Genomic DNA, 20,706 nt, shown 5'->3' with positions numbered 1-20,706 from the left:
TCAGAAATTCCACCACTGTCAGAATTTTTTAAATTTTTGTTTATATTTGTAGCCATAGCAACCAGAATTGTTGACGTAGGAACAAAATGAAATGACATGCATAATGCCCATATTGCCATCTATCCATTTTTAAGTTTCATAAAAAAATATGAAGACCTTTTAAAGTTATCGCAGTATCCAGAAAACCACCATTTTCAGCAGTATTTCTAGTCTATTTGTTGCCAACCAGAATTTATTCTTAGGAACAACATGAATTGATGTGCATAATGTCCATATTGCCATCTATCCATTATTTAACTTTCATGACAAAATATTAAGAACTTTTAAAGTTATCGCAGGATCCAGAAAAGTGGGACTGACTGACAGACAGAGCGAAAACCATAAGTTCCCTCTGGTGAAACCGGTAGAGGACAAATAAATGGTTTTGCACCATCATATAGTAAGTACGATAAATACTGAGAATCAATGAATATTTCGCACAATATTTTACATAATGCTCTCTGTTATTTTGTGTGGCACAATATATTCAATTTTCCTGCAACGATATCTATTCATACGACACAAAAACACTTATATGGTATGTGAAGTGTTGAATATATTGTCTAAAAAAATAGAATTGTGTATCTTGTTAAATCTATGTTACCAGACAACATCTTGAATTTTTGGCTACTGCTAAAAGGAACATTGATTTTTTAAGTGCTAATTTACTTTTCGAAATATTGTGCCGAATATTCGTTGATTTTGAGTTTTTATGGGCTTTTAAACAAAATTGGAACCGTTTTACACACTTTTATTTCATGTTTACCTCCAAAGGATGCAACTGTACAAATGCAACCTCAAGGTCATTGGAATAAGTCCTCACAAAAACTTTCTTCACCTGTAATATAAATAAAAGCTGAAAAAGCACCTGGACTGAAATTTACCAACACAACTTACTTTTTAATTCTTATCTTATTCTCATTTTCATATTGAATACTGTAACATGAATTTAAATACTGGTAGCATCTTTTAGAGCATAACCTGGCTGAATACTGATTTAAATGAAATTTATTTTTTAATATTTAAAAGTCATTTTAATTGTGGGTAAAAGATTAATCGAAGTCATACCCTTCCTTCTAGAAGATATTTTGTTTTGAATTCCTCCCACGAAATCGCAGTGTCTCTGTTAAAATCCCCAATTATAAACACTGTAAGAGAAATATAATAATAATACATGCATTATTATAATCAGTCAATATTTTAACATCAGGAATAATTGGCTTTCACAAATATAATCACTGTAAGGCCAAAAAAAAAAATAGTCTTGGTTCAGGGAACCCGACCGACCCTATTTTTTGCCCCCGACCCTAACGATTTTTTTGGTCCATGGAAAAAAATCTGATGGCGAAAATGCTAAAATCTCGTAAAATTTCATTGAAAACAGCCACCATTTAAATCTGGATTGGGTTTCTAAATTTTTCTCTTTGTTTCAATGAAAGTGTTCGCAATTTGAACAGTGAACAAAAACCGGTCTGCACCTGTATACGAGACATCGCTTGACCTTATTGTTATTGAAGTGCGCATGCTAGCTGGCCAATCAACATTGAGCTCTCTTACACATCAAATGACGTTGTTGAATGAAATGTAAAAATGGGTGGAGCTATGGAGTAATATTCGGTCATTCATGCGCAGATACTGTGCACTTTGAATACACAGTTAATATTGTCGTCTGCAAACAAAATAGCGGCCGGTCGCAAATGTCGTATTATTAAAGATTAAAAATGAAAAGAAGCGTGACAATAATTTAATTATTTCCAAGCTGTCTATTGATTTTATTGAATTTAAAAGTGATAATTAAATAATTAGTTCTATGTCGATGATGTTACAACTTTCTGCCAATTTCCGATCGAAATGAAAAGATGATAATTAATTAATTTGTTTGTTTTACTCGCACACTATGCTAACTGACAGCAGCGTATTTTAATCAAATGAAAATGTGAAAAACACGCGCGGTTTAATTGTAATTAAAGTTTTGAATTTTTAACACATAGGAAGAGTCATTCATCTAGTCTACTATAAAAATGGAAGTAACCACTTTGTCTCTACAGTCGCTAACATGGCGTCTTTAACCTTAAAGAGTCATAACAAAAAAAATAAAATTAAAACACAAAACACTAGAGCATTCCAAGAGTCATGGAAACTTGACAACAATTGGCTTCGCTTTGATAATGAATCAAAATCAATGTACTGTGAGGCCCTTAGCCTGTACAAACCAATAGCAACATTCAAATTTATGTACACTGCTCACTTCCTGTGTGATGCGCTCAAACCCATTGCCATTTTATCAAAAAATGTACCAGAAGAAAGACTTGTGCTATTCTGAGGTTACCCTTCTTTTGACAGCCACTATTCAGACTCTTGAGCACCTGTCGGAGACTAGGTCAGGTCTCATGATGAAAAAAATTCTGAAGGTCACACCCCAAACACCAGAGACTGATAAAGATGGCGTGTTCACTTTTGAATATGAAGGTCACACTATCACAGACAGACAAACAAAAAATGGTTGGCTCAAAGAAATTTTGGGCCAGCGCTAGCCCTGAAGAAGTGCATAAAGAGCTAGGAATATTGAATAATATACAACGACTAAATACCACATGTGCAATGTTAATCATTTGGTCAATGTTTAAACAATCATGGGTGCATTAACTGACCCTTTTTCACCCTGAAATCAGTCGACTGGTAAAAAAAAAAAAAAGAAAAAACCTACCTACCCTCCTACATTTTTCTGGCCATGTTCCCTGAACCAAGAATTTTTTTTTTTTTGGCCTAACAGAAATATAACAATAATACAGGCATTATCATAATCATACAATATTTAAATATCAGGAATATTAATAAATTAATCAATAAAAAAAACCAATAATGACAATAATTTCTTTGCTTTTAACTCAAGTCTATATTAAATACAAGGCTAGTGTTAAATTTAAGTTTATGAACCACCAGTACAGGAAGTGCTTTGTGCCAAGCAATAAACTCATCTGCATTTTACACTAACTTGGTATTCTATATCACCCATCAACATCTTGTACAATAAGGTCCTTCTTTTGAAAACAAACAAGCAAAAAATGGCTGAAGTTGCCAGAAAAAAAGTAATTGTAATCAATTTATTCCTCATTGTAGACAATATATTTTAATGTTTTAATAATAATGGGAATAATATATTCTAACAATTATTAATAACATAAAATTAACATGCAACAGGAAGCATTCCAGAAACATCCGTGCGCTGGAAAGTGCCCTTTTGACAAAATACTGCGCGTCGAAAGTGCCTTTTGACAAAAAAGCCCGCCTTCCCTTTTCAAATCCTAGCTGGAGCACTGCTCATCATCATCATCATCATCATCATCATCAACATCATCATCATTGTGAACCAACATTTTCATTATGTGGCTGCCATGTTTTTCTACGAACCGTAACCATTTTAGCCCTCAGCTGAGATATCATTTGAGCATATGTTCTGACTAAGTGTCATGAAGATTTGACTATAAATGTTACTCCTAGAGTGTTAACAAGGGCTTACTATTGACATATAAGGCAACTTGCCCACTCCCTGGTGGCCATGTTCTTCAACTGACCAGATCCATTTTGAAACTCAAACGCTGAGCTATCATAAGAAACTTATTAGATGTTACACATGTATAGGAACTATGCTATACAGTGTAAATGCTTAGCCAAATTTTAATTGTCCAACTGATTTCAATACTTATTTTGTTTTTTTGTTAGCAAGATGTTCATCAAATTTATTTTTTATTAAAGTGTTTGTGTAGTGGGTCTTTAACCCTTTCCCACTCAGAGCCAAAGTGGCAATTGCAAACAGCATAAAACCATAACAGCCTGCGAGTAACTCCCAGTCTGTTCAGGTTTTATGCTGTTTGCTGCTCATCAGTATCTAAGGGTTGGAAATGAAGCCTTTAAAACTTGAATCTATTAAGAATAGTCTTTAATTAAATTTAACTTATTAAGTGACTACAAACACATCAAAATAAGTATCTAGGTGGTAAAGTTTTAAAGGTAATTTTCTTTGCCAAATCGAGATACTACAGCACAACTTATTTAGCAACCACAAAACATGTGACTCACAGATAAACAATCCGAAGGCAACAAGAAACAGCTCTGGTCTGGGAATAATGAGCTTGAAAATCCTGCCATTCCTGGGTGGCTTGTCAGTGTCCTTTTTAGGCTGATTGTCCGGCGCAGAGCAATAAAATCTTGATCCTACAAAATGGAAATACACATGTAAACCAGTCATCTTAGCTATTTTACTGTTACCAGTCACCGGTAAAAAGCGATGGCTATTGAATTTTTTAATTGGCTACTTAACTATCTAATTGGTTGCTAAACTAACTAATTGGCTACTTAACTATTGAATTCGCTACTTAACTATCTACAACATGCATTTGGCAAAAAAACTTAAATCAGAAACAGATTGCTAAGAAAAGCACCTGGATGTGTTAATACATTAGTAGGAATTTTCATTTTCATCGAGATACCTACTTCCAAAAAGAAATGTATAGAGCTCAACATCACTAGTTATACTAGTAATGTCAATTAGTTTAGGACAAAATTCATTATCATATTGACATATAACAATGAATTATATTAGAGGTTGTTAGATTCAATAGCACAGCAAAAATGAAGAGGCAAAGAAATGATTTTTTTGCACACAGGTGTTAACCCATTTATGCCTAGCGTCTAGAAAAATGGCCTTGGCAAACAGCGTACACCCAGATGAGACGCCGCATGATGCGGCTTCTCATCTGGGTCAGCGCTTTTTGCTTTAAGGAATTTCCGTAAGAAATATTCTAAATATAGAAATAAATATACTAGACATCCCTAATTTTGGAAATAAATTGAGCCAATTTAGAAGGATGGGAGAGTCCACTAGGCATTAATGGGTTAATTGAGTGCACTTTTGAAACAATTGAAGATAACGTTCAACTTCATAATAATGTGATGGAGCTTAAGCTAAGCTTTAGTTCAGCTTCGATTTTTCAGCGAATCATTATTTTTAACATCATTAAGTAAAATGTTCCATTTTCGAATTACTGCAGAAATAAATAAATTACATATTATATAAGAATTATCAATTACTAATAATGTGCATTTTGGCTTATGATTCTGATCACAATTAGCGCCAACCTAGGAAATTTTAAGAATAATTATTTGTAATTAACAATTGTCAAGTTTTTATGTAGCAGCTAAGCAATATCTACCTTTTCAAATTATAAAAAAGAAGAGTTTCAAATCCTGGTGCTTATTCAATCACAATGATGTTATTATTTTGATGTTATATGAGCTATATACACTGTATCAATATGAAAAAATTTCATTTTATAAGCAAGACAATTTTGTGCAAGAATATAGAAATACAACAATTTAGTTTTCACATTTGTTTACAGTCTGCTTCTAGAAAATTATTTGTAAAAGTGCAGTCCAATACCATTTTTTTGCTATGTGAAGTTATGCAACAACAATAAAGACTCTAAGAGACAGAAGTGATTCTGTTTTGCTATGGGAAATGTATAACAGATGTAACAAGGGACAAAATTGTCACAAAACCAGGTTTTCATTGTGAAAAAAAATCTGATAAAGGGAGACAACTCAAACTGAACTTTTGAAATGAACAAACAAAATTAACCCCCTTTGTAAGTTTGTTTTAAAATAAATCTATTTTTAGTCGTGGCGACCTTGACATTGGAGATATTGACGTGATTCTTTCGTGCGACACACCGTCCCATGATGGTGAACAAATGCGCCAAATGATTTTAAAATCTCATAATGAATGACATAGTTATAGCCCAGACAAGCTCATTTATGGCTATTTTTTACCTTTGAACTCAAAGTGTGACCTTGACCTTGGAGATATTGACGTAATTTTTTCGCGCGACACACCGTCTAATGATGATTAACAAATGTGCCAAATGATTTTAAAATCTCACAATGAACGACAAAGTTATGGCCAGGACAAGCTTGTTCCGCCTGCCCGCCAGCCAGCCCGCCCGCATTCGCCAATCTAATAACCACTTTTTTCCTTCGGAAAACCTGGTTAATGAATACCAGTGACTAGCCTTTATCTCATGTACATGTATAAACAAAGAGACGTACACTTAACACTTATACAAAACGCATTTAAACACAACAAATTTTATTCACAACTAAATTTCTTACAGAAAACTGTGTGTCCCACTTACCACAAACGATCTGCGTTGCTTGAGTCATCATATCGAGCTGTCTTTTTAAACACCTGGTCTGACAGTATGTCTGAAACAAAGTGCATATAATAAGAGGCGGCACAACCAGGTCAAAAGAAGAACTGCCACTGTCAAGTATGGAATAACCCCGCCATACCGCCATGTCACAAGGCATTAGAAGTTCAGTTTTAAAAACTGAATTCCCATCAATTCAAGCTAGATAGAAAGCAGGGAATAATCTAGAATTTAATATCTATGGGTCCCTGAACTCGCAGATTTTAGACCAATAAGTCCCAGGCCAAAATTAATGAGTCCACCTTGAAAAAGAATGGGTCCCAAATTTTGCAAGATACCAAGTAGTGAAGAAAATATGTCTAAATCACACTAGCTCAATAACTATACTTGCATTAAACTTTTAATTATCTCAAAAACTTGTTAAAACCAAAAAGACAAATTCAGAGTTCACTATCTTGTTTGCCTTCACATAGGCTTTAACATTATCTGTTACATGAATGTTAACTGTTACAACATTTCAACTTGATTCAAATCGATGATAATATTATTGTTAACATCCGAATTGCGAGCTTGATAATATTATTGTTTACATCCGAATTGCGAGCCGTTGACCTACCTTTATTAAAGTTTAGATTTGTTTGTTTTGGATTTAGCTTCAACACCTTATTTTGGAGGCATTTTTTCTGTATTATTTATGAAAGTTAAAGCAGGTTTTCATCCGGGGACTCTAGAAAATATCATAACACATTCTATAATCTATTTAAAAGGTCGATTCTAATTGGTTTGTATTATACAGCAGCGGCTCGACTAGAGCCAATCAAAAGACTTGTTGGAGTCTTCAAGCCTCATTTGGTTAAACTCAGCGATCATTGCTACACTCTTGACTCGTACACAAGATGGTTTGTACTTATCGTGATTCGTGTATGCGTTAAGGGATACAGTTCAGCAATGCGTCCGAGTGGACGCACATATTTCAAAACGATGCGTCTATTTGGATATTTGTGAGTCATAGACGCGGGACGCACATGTAGATTATTCCCTGAGAAAGTATGTTTGATATGGATGTATTAAGAAATGGATCGAGACAGGATTATGCGTATCTATGCGGGAGAGGGTAAAACCAATTTTTTAAATGTCGTTATCAATGACTTTATTGCTATTATTTCTTGAAGAGTCATTAATATGTATAGACTGGATCTGAGATATGCTCTGTTTGAGCTGCCATTTCATGTCAGGTGGATGGATGGTTCAATAACTGAATGAAGATGTGTCTTAGAGGTTAGTATCATGGAATTATGGGCATTTTCTGAAACAAAAAGACAATGTATGGTGGTAAACAAACTATATTAAAACACTAAAGCCATTGCAAAAGCATATGAGCCATCGCAAAGATAAAAAAAAATGCTGTTAACCGAACCACACAATTTATTTTGTTTGGCCCTAATACCCCAGAAACACTAATTTGCACTACAATGTAGATGCAATAACAATAACAAGTGCGACAAAAGAAGAATTTAATTTTGAAAATTAAATTAATCCACTGTTGTTAAATGTACAATTAAAGAATCTATGAAAAGAGGTAAAAACAATGCAGGGCCTCTATTTTCCAGCTTTGGCGACCAAAAATAGCGAATGTAGGGAACCAGATATGCTGATTTTCTTATCTTACGCGCAGTTCATTGCCTCACTAGCTTAATGATCTCGCAAGACTATGAGAGTACACAACTGTATGAATATTCATGCACTATTTTAAGATTGATGTTTTTCCAATATTTTATGTCGAAGGAAAAATGTTTTGTAGGAGTATATGTTAACTTTTTGAACGTGTCATCAGTTGAAATATTAACCTCTATGCGGATCAAATATTAACTCGACATTCTGTCTGACTAAGAAAGAAAATCTGTCGGACCAGCAAGCACTTTAACAGACATGTCCAACAGTCTGACGTCGTTTTGGAAAGACTGAGATAACTAAACAGGGGCGAAGTCTGTAGAAAAGCACAGTAAAATATACTGTTAGAAAATTAAAAGACATATATAATGCAAGTAAATAGAAGATATGAAAAAAGTTAAATTAATCTTTCAGTTTCTCTAAATTTGTGCAGTGAATCGACTTTTCGAAGTTTTGTCGACCTCCTGCCTATTGCAATCGAGTACTCTCGCTTTTCGAATGTGACCTCTCGACTCAAGGTTAACAGCGCGTGTAGTGTATGTCATTTGTGGGTGTGTATGGAACTATCAGCTTTGCGTGGTTCAACACGCTATAAATAAACCATTTTGACATTGGTTGAACGGGAATGAAATAAATCTTTAAAGGTACATCGTTTATTGCGGCATTGTTTGAATTAATTCAGAAATTATTTTAGTTGTTTCCTTTACCGCTCGACTCAAGTTAATTGGAGTATATCGTGTAAGTACCTGTTATCGAACAGCCCCTATTATCGGACGTTTTGTTTTTGTTCTGTATGCACATGCGCAAAAGTGCGCATGACGTCACATTAATAAACAAATGGTCGCACATGAAGTCCATGACCTACTTGCCTACTTAGCTTGAAACAAATGCGCCAAAAACAGGTTAAAGGGATGCATTTATTGTTATTTACACCGTTTTATGTGTTTTTTGCTATTACTTTTTGAATGCATTTATTAAAACGTACATTTACACAACAAAAAGCATATTTCCGTTTGCAATTTTGATTGCAGCAGACGCAGATTTTTTCGCCGAGTACGGGTCACGTGATAGTCATGTGACTTTGTATATACTGGAGTAGTATTTATGAAGTGTCGGGTAATAGGTCATATTTACAACAGCCGCCATTTTTTTTGTCTGCTAGAGTTGACAATAACCAGGGAATCATTGTTATAAATTCTTGAAGGAAGTTTGCTGGAAAACTTAACAGATAAATCATTCAATGATTGAACTGTTAGTCATTTGTTAAAACAAAATGTTGTTGTCATTTTAAGTGTTTCAATTTTAAGGAAATTTAACGTTATTTCTTAGGTGTTCGATAACTGGTTCGTCCACCATATATTGTTTTCTACAGTACATGGTTATCAAATAAGCTTTTGTCCATTAATTAGGTAGCACCTATTATCATATTTTATATATTTTTCGCATTTCAATTCCAATTTAACAACACAAATTAGCGATCACCTACCATGTTCAGGAGTCTACTGGTCTTGATGACATTTCTAGAAGTTCTGTCAGTTCGAGTGTTCAAGAAACACTGAATCTGGCGCATGTTTCCATTCTGAAGAAATATTTTATTTCGTCCACAGCGTAGTTGGACATTATATGCATTCAAAAGTGTCATTGTTTTTTTACTTAAATCACACTTTGTCTTTCAAAAGTAAAATTTTCTGCAATTACGTAAACGACTATTGTGTTCTGTTGTGGAGTCGGACATTTTTATTTTTTAAATGCTTGATTGGTCGAAGTAAGTGTTTCACGGTTAAACCGGTTGAAAAGATGAACATTTCAGTGTAAAGTCGATCGGGTAGTTCCGGATGTTGTGTTGTTGTTTTTATCGAGTGCACCGGGATTGTCTCCCATATGGCCATCGCCCACAGAAAGACGTGTTAGTTGGTTACGGGGGATAGTGCAAGATACAGAAGACACCCCGTTCCAGAGGTGAGGTCTTTAAGTGCCCGGTGTATAGCACCTAGTACACAGCACCTCGGTTTAACGTCTCAAGCGAAAGACGAGTTAGTAGGTAAGGTGCAGCGGGGGATCGACCAGCGATCTCTGGATTGTGAAGCCAGTGTGTTACCACTAGACCACGGATCCGCTACATTGGGTAGTTCCGGATCTATCTATCTATCTTTTAATACTGCCGGAACCCCTTGCGGGTACTATTGGCAGGTGCGCCTGTCAGTGCAAGAATAAAAGGTTTTAAAGCATTGAGAGGGAGACTTCAAAGCATGAAAGTGAGGTGAAGATAAAAGTGTGATAGTGTTAAAAAAGAAGAAACATATTTATAGGTTAAAAGTTGTTAAAAACACTGTTTTGTGCATTCAGGGACGACTGGGGAGAAGAGTGGGGCTAAGGCAACGCTTGAACCCCTCTAGGTCTGCCTGCTGTACAACTGAGGCCGGTAGGCTGTTCCAAAGAACTATGGTGTAAGGAATGAAGGAATATTTAAAGTAGTTGGCTGATGTATGGACTTGTCTGAATGAGAGTGGGTGCATATGACGAGTCATCCTCGTAGGCCTCTCAAGATATGATGGCGGCGAAATGGCTACCAAGCCATACACAATTTTGTAAAAAAGGGTCAGTCGGGAGAGGTCACGTCGGTCCTTCAAAGTCTGCCAGCCAAGTTTAGTCTGCATACCGGTAACACTGCTGAAGAATGAGAAGTCGTTTTTCACCCAGCGGACTGCTCTACGTTGTACTCTTTCTATTTTGTCACTATTTTGTTTGGTATGTGGACTCCAGACAGAGGACGCATATTCTACCTGGGGTCTAACTAAGGTCTTATAGGCTACTTCTCTGATGTTTTCATTTTTAGTCTGTATATTCCTGCGGATGAAACCAAGAGATTTATTAGCATTCGTTGTAATGTTGGTAATATGTTTGTTCCAAGAAAGATCATCTGAAATGGAAACACCTAAATATTTAGCACTGTCTACAACTTCAAGGATTTGTCCCATGTAGCCTGTAATTGAAGATGAATTTATGTTTTTTCTTTGAAATAACAAGGACTACACATTTATTAGGGTTAAACTCCATGTCCCACATGTTTTCCCAATGTACTAATTTGTCTAAATCATTTTGAAGAGAGGCACAGTCTTGCAAGTTGTTAATAGCCAAATATACAGCAGTGTCATCTGCAAACAAACGAACTTGAGAAGAGATAGAGTTAGGAAGGTCATTTATGTATAAAAGAAAGAGTAAGGGACCAAGTACTGAGCCTTGTGGCACGCCCGATGTTACAGGGACTTCTGATGAGCATTCTCCTTCCAGAACAACTGTTTGCGATCTGCCTATGAGAAAAGACTTAATCCAGGAAATTGTAGATATGTTCACTCCATGTTGCTGTAATTTAAAAAGTAATTTAAGGTGGCTGACTTTGTCGAAAGCTTTGCTGAAGTCTAGATGTATAAGATCAGTTTGATGACCATTTGCGAGGTTGCGAGCCAGTTCATCGACAAGTTGAATAAGTTGGGTTTCGCAGGATCGACGTTCCCTGAAACCATGTTGAAGATCATACAAAATGTTATGTTTATTAAAATGTGCTGTGAGGTTAGAAGGTACAATATGCTCTAAAACTTTGCAAAGAATACATGTTAGTGATATTGGTCTATAGTTGGCTGGATCTTCTTTATTTCCTTTTTTGAACAGAGGTACAACATTTGCAGAGGTCCAAATCTTTGGTAACATGCCTGGGTCAAGAGATTTCTGAAAAAGCAGAGATAGTATAGGTGCAATTTGTTGACGAAGATTTTGAAGGACAAGTGGCCTGATGTTGTCTGGACCTGCAGCTTTGTGGGGTTTCAGATTGGAAAGGAGCTTCAAAACACCGTTGACCGAGATAGTGATTTCTGGCATGATTGGGTTTTTGCGACTTGAAGAAGAATGAACATTAGAGTTCTCCAGGGCTGAAAGGCAAGATTGAGATAGAGTTAGAGGGGACATGGGGCTAAAACTGACTGGAATTGCTGGTTCAGGATATTGGCTTTGTCTGTGTTTGAAGATTTTGTTGTACCTGAAATTTTATCATATAATGTTGAAATACCGCATGCATATTGTTTGGCGCTCTTGATAAGACTGAAAAGTTTTTTGGAGTTAAATTTTGAGCTGGATTCATCTGGTTCTCCATTTTGGTCTCTTATACCTAAAATATATTCAATGTAATTATTATACGATAATTTGATGGTCTTCTTGATCTGGTGTTTAAGATTTAAAATTGTTGATTTAATTTTGCTGTTCCTCATTTTCTTCATTTTATTGTGGAGTTTGTCCCTCTTCCTTATTAGGCATTTGATGGGCTGTGTTATCCACGGAAGGGAGACTTTTGGACCTATTCTTTTTGTGTGGACGTAATCTGAAATTCCTGTAGTAATATCATTACACAATTTCTCCCAGATGACTTCCACGGGAGCTGTTGAGTAATTTGACAAAATATCATTAGACATATTGTCCATGTACTATTTGAATCCATCCCAGTCTGCTTTCTTATATAAATGTACTGTTCTAGGTTTTTGACACATTTGTTTTGGTTTAACACTGGCTGTGAAGGAAACAATTTGATGGTCTGAGATACCTGGAAGACAAGAAATATTATTTATTAGTGTGTGATTTGTAGTGAGAAAAAGATCAAGAATGTTGTCGCCTCTTGTAATATCAGTAACCATTTGAGTCAGTCCAAAATCTGAAAGTAAATCGATGAAATCATCATAAAGGTTAACAAAATTACAGTTGGGTTTAATAGATAGAACATGATCTGTATGATAATTTTGGGTAGTTGAAGTCACCTAGGATCCAAAGATTTCCTTTTAATTTACATGCATGATCTAAAGATTTTCTAAATTCCAACGCGCTGTTGATGTCTGCTTCTTTAGGTCTGTAATAAGCTGCAATGTATAAAGGTTTACATGATTCAAAAAGCAATTTTACCCATATGATCTCGCAATCTGTTTTGAGTTGTTTTTGCTTGGTGGCGATAATGGTACTTTTGACGAGTATAAATACTCCGCCTCCTTTGCCTGATATGTCTTGTCTAAAAGAAGAATAACCTAAATCTTGTGGAAAAAATTCACTATCTTTGTGATCATTATGTAGCCACGACTCTGTTCCTACAACAATATCTGGTCGGTGGTGATCGAGAACAGCTATAAATTCAGGCTTTTTATTAACTATGGATTGACAATTTACTAAAATAACTTTTAATTTTGGATACTGTTTATTGTATGGAACTTTACAATTTGTTTTTGCTGGCGTCCCGGTACTTTGGTCGGGTAAGTCAGTGTGAAGGTCACTCAGAATGGAAAAGCTATTTTGCAAATCCACAGATAAAGATGAGTTGGTAGAGAAATTCACCGCATCACAAATCGAGCAAACCCAGGAGAACGACGCATCACGAGCAACAAGATCATCATATGAAGTCTGACTGATGTCCTGGCAGCTGATGTGAAACCAATTACTGTGAAACCATTTATTTTCGACAGCACAAAATTTCGTCATTTTTATAAAAATGACGATTTCGTCAGCACTTAAATTCGCCGATTTCTGATTTTGAATTTAAAAAAAATTGCGTCAGTCAATATCCGATTTGTGTGTAATACAAATTCGCGATCAATCGCAGTTGCAAAAAATCGTGGTACGAATGCGGGAACACAGTTGAGAATCACTGCAGGAGGTGGGGCCTGTTTGTCACATGCCAATTAACTAGTCTTTTGTTATCAAGGGACAGTAATGGACCCTCTTAATGTATGCAATTCACACGTTCATTGTTATGATTAGCGGACAAGTGGGATCGAATAACCGTTAACGAGTGTTTGTAACAACGAAGCCAATTGCCAATTAGTCTTATTCTATTATTATAATTGCCATACTGATAACAATCGTATCGTAATCTGGAGGTTCCAGATTGTTAAGTGTTTTTTTTTCAAATAAAATTCTTTTTTATTCTGATATCGACATTAAAATTATAAACTCTATGTGTGTGTTTGTTGTTAAAAAGTAAACTACCGGTAAATAAATCAATAATGTCAATAATTTAAAAATAAATAAATTGATACATATAAAATAGTAATAAGTGTGGTTAAAACGCAAACAACAAACAGCAATTAAAATATTCTTTATTAATTTGTGATAAATACGCATGTTGATCACACATCGTCACCTTTTCATTTGGTTTATTGTCTTTCATCGGCATTCGCTGCGTGATGGCTAATATGCAACACCCCTGAAAAACACAATGCACCTAATGGGTAATAAAGTTATAAACAATTAGCGCTTATTCATTACCATTCTACATAAACGAAGTCAACGCATTCGATACAGCTGTACTGCACACGCGTTTTAAAGAAGTGTAACGTGTCAGTTAAGTACCTTGTGTAATCTACATCCCTTTGTGTCAAAACCGGATTAATCTTGATTACGAAACAGCAGTGAATGTGTGCATGGATTATGTTGGAATTTAATGCCTCATGTCTACGGTAAAGTTTTAAAATATTGTTCAACTTAGTGTTTGTTTTTGTTCAAACATAGAGCATGATTGTTCGTTAGGATCTTAAATTCGCCGATCGGTCGACTGACGAAATTTATGAAAATTAATGCCTGACGATTAATAATGGTTTCACAGTAGTACAGGAGTCACATTCAAGGGCTGGGTCATTATCTCTGACCTCAATGTCACAGGAACCCCATGGATACTGAGGCCCGGGGTTCTTTTCAACATCGGGAGACAATGACATAAGCAGAATACATAAATAGAGTAATGACATGTTACGTGATGGTTTGACTGGTGGGGTAGGGCCGCATCGACGCATGCTTTTCAAAAGACTAGCGCAGGCGACTGTTCTTGTTGGACGTAAGCTATTAGCCTGTTTACTCATAAAAGGACGAACTGTGTCAGCCTCTGACTGTGGAAACAACCTCAGATAGAAGACTGTTATGAATACTGGTAACAAAATACCTGTAAACATCCTGCTAAGAGATATGTAAACAAACAAAAATGGCGGGTGTTGAGGGTCAAGGTCACGATTTTACCTGTGTCAGTGTATGTAAACACCAAAAGTAGGAAAAATACGCACAAATACGGCTAGGTAAGAAACCATAGACCAAGGAACAACCTACAAACGTGTTACCAATTGATATTAGCACATGGAATAATCCCTGAATGTCAAAAAACAATGTTTTTTTTGAAAATTGAAAGAGCGAAGAAAAATAGCTGTTAGTTAGCACGACGCATGCGCAATGCGTTTCTCTGATAACCAGAGATCTCGGGTAATTCCGAATCAACTCTATGATTTAATTAAAATATTAGTCTAAAAGATATTGCCATATCAATATAACTGTGATTTTTGGAAAATGTGATCAATTTCAAGCAATTACACAGTTTTGCTTCTTATATCAACGGTGTTTTCTTTGAAAATCACACTTTGGTAACTATGGCAGTCGTGTCATTTTACCGTCGCACCGTCTGTCTAAAACACGCGTCAACAATTAAAAGACGATTTAGAAGCACATTTCCTCGGTAAATGTTCGTACATTTGGTATGAATTTGTTTATTTATTATTTTATTTTTTTCCTGTGAGTGCTTTTAGTATATGTTTATGATTTATGGAAATAAAAGCATGGAAATTGCACCTCGTGTACATGTCAGTTGCGGATCAGCTAATTGGGGAAAATCTCAAAACAGCTTATTATTGTTTAAATACTGTGTTAGTAATATTTTGAAGCTCTAGCTACCACAAAAGTTTTTGTATATATATATATATATATATATATATATATATATATATATATATATATATGAAAGGAAAAGTGCCTAGTTTCTCATAAATTTGATATAATGTTTAATTGGAATTATTTAATTATAATACTATTTTGTGACTTCAATGTCGGGAAATACAGAGAATAAGATTGAATATTGTTTATTCTGTCTGTCTTTCTGCCCCAAAACTTTAACATTGCTCATAAAATGAAACTTTATGGACCTGGTTCTCCAAACTTTACATGTTCTTGCATCTGATTGAGATCTATTATCCAAACCAGTTATGAGGCATTAGGTCTAAGTCACAAGGTCAAGGCTAACACATACAGTAAGCATTTGTTGAATGCATCTTGGTTTGTTTGTATGTTTATGTGTTAAGTAATAAGTTATAACGTATAAAGGTATAAAAGCGGAATAATAAAAAAACCAGCAGAGTGCTAAAAACTGTACTATAGAAAAATATATGGATTAATAAATAATGATAAGATGTTACTAGTGCTGTAAGGAGATTGGTAATATTTTAAATATTTATCCTATTTTTAATGTGTATTAATGCTGCATTTCAGATAATTGTCAAGTTGGACTAATGGGTCCTAAAAAGCACGGGTGCTCTGCACAGTCATTGGCAAAGAGGCTGAAGCGGATACTTTTATATATTTTTACATTATTGTTATCCTATTATTGTTAAATGTTGCCATAATATGTTATTTACCAAAAATTTAACTTGATATCTAATATTGTCTTCCATTTCTTTACCATTTTATCCCAGAGGTACTGGTTTATGTTGTGTTTTGTTATTTTTTATACTTTTATTACATTATTTTTACATTATTGTGATCCTATTATTGTTACATGTTATCATACTATGTTATTTACCAAAAAAGTAACTTGATATCTAGTATTGTTTTCCATTTCTTTAGCAAATTTATTCCAGAGGCACTGGTTTATGTTATACTTTTTATGGATGCTTTTATATATTTGACATTATTGTGATCCTATTATTAGCAAAAACATTCCAGAGGTACTTGTTTATGTTCAGTTGTCATTTTTATTCCCCCGGATCGAAAAATCGGGGCATATTATTTTTTGGCCTGTCTGTCATTCTGTCCCAAAACTTTAGTTAAAGTTTTTTGATAACTTTTGCAATATTTAAGATAGAAACTTGATATTTGGCATGCATGTGTGTCTCATGGAGCTGCACATTTTGAGTGGTGAAAGGTCAAGGTCATCATTCAAGGTCAAAAAAGCTAATCCAAGGAAGTAATAAGCTTTAAAGGGAGATAATTATCTGTACCTGCCAAATGATAAAAAATCAAAGCAGCGCAATAGGGGGCATTGTTCCTGACAAACACATCTCTTGTTATAAATACATTTATATAAAGTTCTGTATTTTTTAGGACCTTAGTTATAAAAATATTTTCTAGCCATACATAAAATGTTCTAGTCATAAGCATATATGTGATATTTTCATACAGTTTGTACATTATAGTGATTCTATTGTTGTTAAATGTTATCATATAATGTTAATTCCCAAGAAGGTATCTTGAGTTTATCAATAAATTGCTTGTATTTGTGTTTGTTTTATATAACCAATAATACAGAGGAATCCATTTCAAATCAAAACATAAATACTTTCCAACAGCTTTATTCTACTGTGTACATCCACACACACAATGATGTTTTTAAATTGTCAAACAGTTATTAAACAGAAACAAACGAACCTATCTGATGTTTTATTTAATACATGCATCATTTGTTTTGACAGTCAAAATAAGTTTTGAGATAATCCCTGACCTACATCTTCCCAATAGTCCGAGTGATCCGAAATTACCACACTCGATTCAGAACTAGCCGACTTTATGCAAGTGAATAAGTTCAAATTGGCATCAGAAATGTATTGGTAAGTATTAATAAATTAATATGGCATGAAAGATAAAATATTTTGCCTCAACAATCCAAGTATTTTGAAAGCAATTGCTTTCTTTTAAAAATATTAACACCATTATTTACGCTAGCGATCCGGACCTACCCGACCGACTGTATGAGTCCAAACACCGCGTCTCTTCGAGAAACAAACAACGCCCTGAAAAGCAGGTATATTTGTATCATACCGCTACATTCATAACTATCTGATAATATGATATTAGTGGCTACCAAATTAATGGAAAAAGCTTATGCATATATATTATATTACCATTATATTGTGTACAAAACATAACAAGGCTTCCAATAAAAAGTAATGCATCCAAACAAGTAAATTATTGTTTGCTTGATGAAATAAAGTGTTCTATATTTGCCAAACTTTATGACCTGATATCTAATAATTGTATGCTTTCTTTGCCTTTGAAATTCAAAGCTGGTTTAGTGGCGTCAGCGTAGTGGATATGGAATCCGCTTAGCGACTGTGACAGTGTGGGGTCTCGGTATTTTAATCCCTAAAGTGGGAGTGTTCTTAAGATCCTCCCCAGGAAGCAGGTCGTTTCATAAAATTTCTCAATTCAACTATTCTAGCATAAACTGATTTAACATAAAAAAAGTGATGTGTCTAATCAATTTTGATAAATTTATTATTATCAACTGAAGAACAGCGTACTTGTTTTGCAATTGAAGTATCCCATAAATACAGGTATCTCAAAGAGTTTTAATTTCCTTTTGCAAAGTAGTGTTGCTTAGTAGAAATAATGTTGCCACGTAAAAACTAGCCATTGTGTAGCAAATCATAAATTACAGTCTAAACTGCATAGTTTGTGGCTGTAATGTAACGATTTGAATGCAAACAAACAAGATGTTATATCATCCATATTTTTTATTTATACATTTTAATAACACATAAAACAAACATAGATGTATCAGTAATCATTTATTTAGCGTATTTAAATGTAAGTGAGTGTCTTCCTATGCAAATATAAAGGTATATGGTAATGTGTAGCGATTAGAACCACTTCAGTCATTTATTTGCATGTATAAGAATAGTAGAAAACTACAAAAAACTAAAACAATGTAATTCAGTAACTTACAAGAATATTTACGTACATTTGCTAACAAAGTGATGTGTATATTTTGAAACACTGTGAAATCAATGGCTTATGTATCATAAACCATTTAATATATGTATGAAAAATATAAGTATAATACAGCACAGTATGCAGTTTGTTCAATACAATATCTTTTACGCAAAATTGAATTACGTTTTGAAAAATGCTGGTTTTCATTGTCAACATTTATCAAGGAACAACAATTAAGTAACTGCCAATTGATTAATTACACAATAAACAGGAAATCATCTTTATGCATTAACTAAGCAAGCTTGTTGTTACTGTTTAGAATTACACTGTCTTACTTTAAAATGATCACAACACAGTGGTCTAGTAGTGAGTGCCTTTACATACTTAGTTTTTTTATTACTAGTTTAACATTTATTTGCATGCACTGGTCGACAAGCAGACTACATATGATTCGTATTTCTTCAACATGTGTATTGCCTTCTAATTGTTAGTTTTACAACACTTTGACAATGATTGCACATCTGATCTGTTTAACAAAACAGCTGATTTTTGTATACAGACAGACAGAAATAGAATCGTCACAAGTTCACATATGTTCCATCCAAGTAAACCAAGAGAACCAATGAACAAGATCACAATAGGTTGTATCTTTCTTCCCTGGAAACTTTGATAGCGCAAGAATCACACCTTTGTTGATTTCTGAATACTGTCAATTTCGCTCTATGGAATGGCTTATGTGATACCCAGCGCTTGGCAGAACAGCTTCTAAAAATGAAAAACCAAAAAAAAACACAAAATTTGATAAATAAAACAGGCATTCTGCAAATGTCCTGTTTAGTCTATTTTGAACTAACGGATAGATTGTGGTACAAAAAAATGATGTTATCAAGCAGGGCTTCTTATTCCTTCTAATTTTCTGCAAATAAAATAATTTATAATCTTACATTTACAACGCAATCCTAATTATATTTGGGGGAGATTTGCAGCATTATTAGATAAACTTTTTTGAAGCCTAATCTTTATGTAGTGATTCGTAACCATATAAATGTAACCGGGGAAAGTGTGAGCAGACGAAGTAAAAATAAGTAAAAAATACTGAAATCGGAATACGTTCAAATTGGTGAATAATCGTGTTCCTGATGGATAACAACCACAACTTACCAAAATAGTATGCATGCTCACAGGTAAAACTGTTTTCTGGGAGCAAATGGAAAATGGATCACGAATTCTGACATGTAAACTGCTCGCAAGGAGTCGCAATTGAAATACCACCAGAATACCGCGATTATGCAGATGCCGACTGTAATGTTTTGAACAAATATGTATAAAAAACAACAAGCGTGTATGATTTATGAAGGTAATAATAACAAAATTATATCGAATTGATAGGGGAAAAAATAAAGCAATCGGGATTCAGGCTATAAATTTAAGACGGGTTATATTTACCAACAATATGTTTAGAAAGAGTATCGCTATTTGTAGTTAACCAGCCTGTGGCAACTGGCTTGTTCCATTAAGGCAGGGAAACAGAAAACATGAAGCAAAACAATTTAGAGAAAAAAATCGTATTTTGGCGGTTACAACATAGAGAAAGGTTCGCTATAGAAAAATGATTTTCCTGTGGTATTTATTCTTGAAGGAAGCATATACGTGTGATATAGAATTTGTCGAAGTGTCTATGTAGCTCAAGTGGTCTATGATTTTGCATCGCGAAAATATATGACTCGGGCAGAACATTTTCGAGTCTACGAGGTATGTTAAATACTATGGAGATCTATATACGTTTGTCAGAAAAGTGATACAAATAGCGGTCAACGCTATTGTTTCAGATTCGCTGTAGTTAAAATACGTCACTCATTTTATGTGCACGGATGGCCGAGTGGTCTAAGTGGTCTTCCTTTTTTCTGTCTTTTATTTTGTTCTAGTTTTTTTTACTGGAGCTTTTTACATCATACGTTTACATTTATCAATAAAATACATTTAATGACAAACTTCAATACATGCCAAAATTTGTGAA

At 34.5% G+C, this 20,706-nt stretch overlaps 1 protein-coding gene across 2 annotated transcripts in view; it reads right to left on the bottom strand.

Moving 5' to 3' along the window:
* Positions 1–9,723, bottom strand: part of LOC127843628 (paraplegin-like) — a 298,425-nt gene extending 288,702 nt beyond the window's left edge. Inside the window, exons 1-5 of one of the 2 annotated variants that reach the window (XM_052373324.1) lie at positions 9,403–9,723; positions 6,231–6,300; positions 4,120–4,254; positions 1,108–1,187; positions 806–877 (exon numbers count right to left, since the gene is read on the bottom strand). In XM_052373324.1, coding sequence (XP_052229284.1) covers positions 806–877; positions 1,108–1,187; positions 4,120–4,254; positions 6,231–6,300; positions 9,403–9,558 — 513 coding nt within the window. In that variant the 5' untranslated portion in view covers positions 9,559–9,723. The remainder of the gene's footprint in view (positions 1–805; positions 878–1,107; positions 1,188–4,119; positions 4,255–6,230; positions 6,301–9,402) is intronic. The other variant, XM_052373323.1, reaches the window with a different exon arrangement.
* Between the last annotated feature and the right edge of the window lie 10,983 nt (positions 9,724–20,706).

Source organism: Dreissena polymorpha, chromosome 9, assembly GCF_020536995.1.
Source record: "Dreissena polymorpha isolate Duluth1 chromosome 9, UMN_Dpol_1.0, whole genome shotgun sequence".
NCBI classification, from domain to species: domain Eukaryota; kingdom Metazoa; phylum Mollusca; class Bivalvia; order Myida; family Dreissenidae; genus Dreissena; species Dreissena polymorpha.
This window is presented reverse-complemented; position numbering and strand designations above follow the sequence as displayed.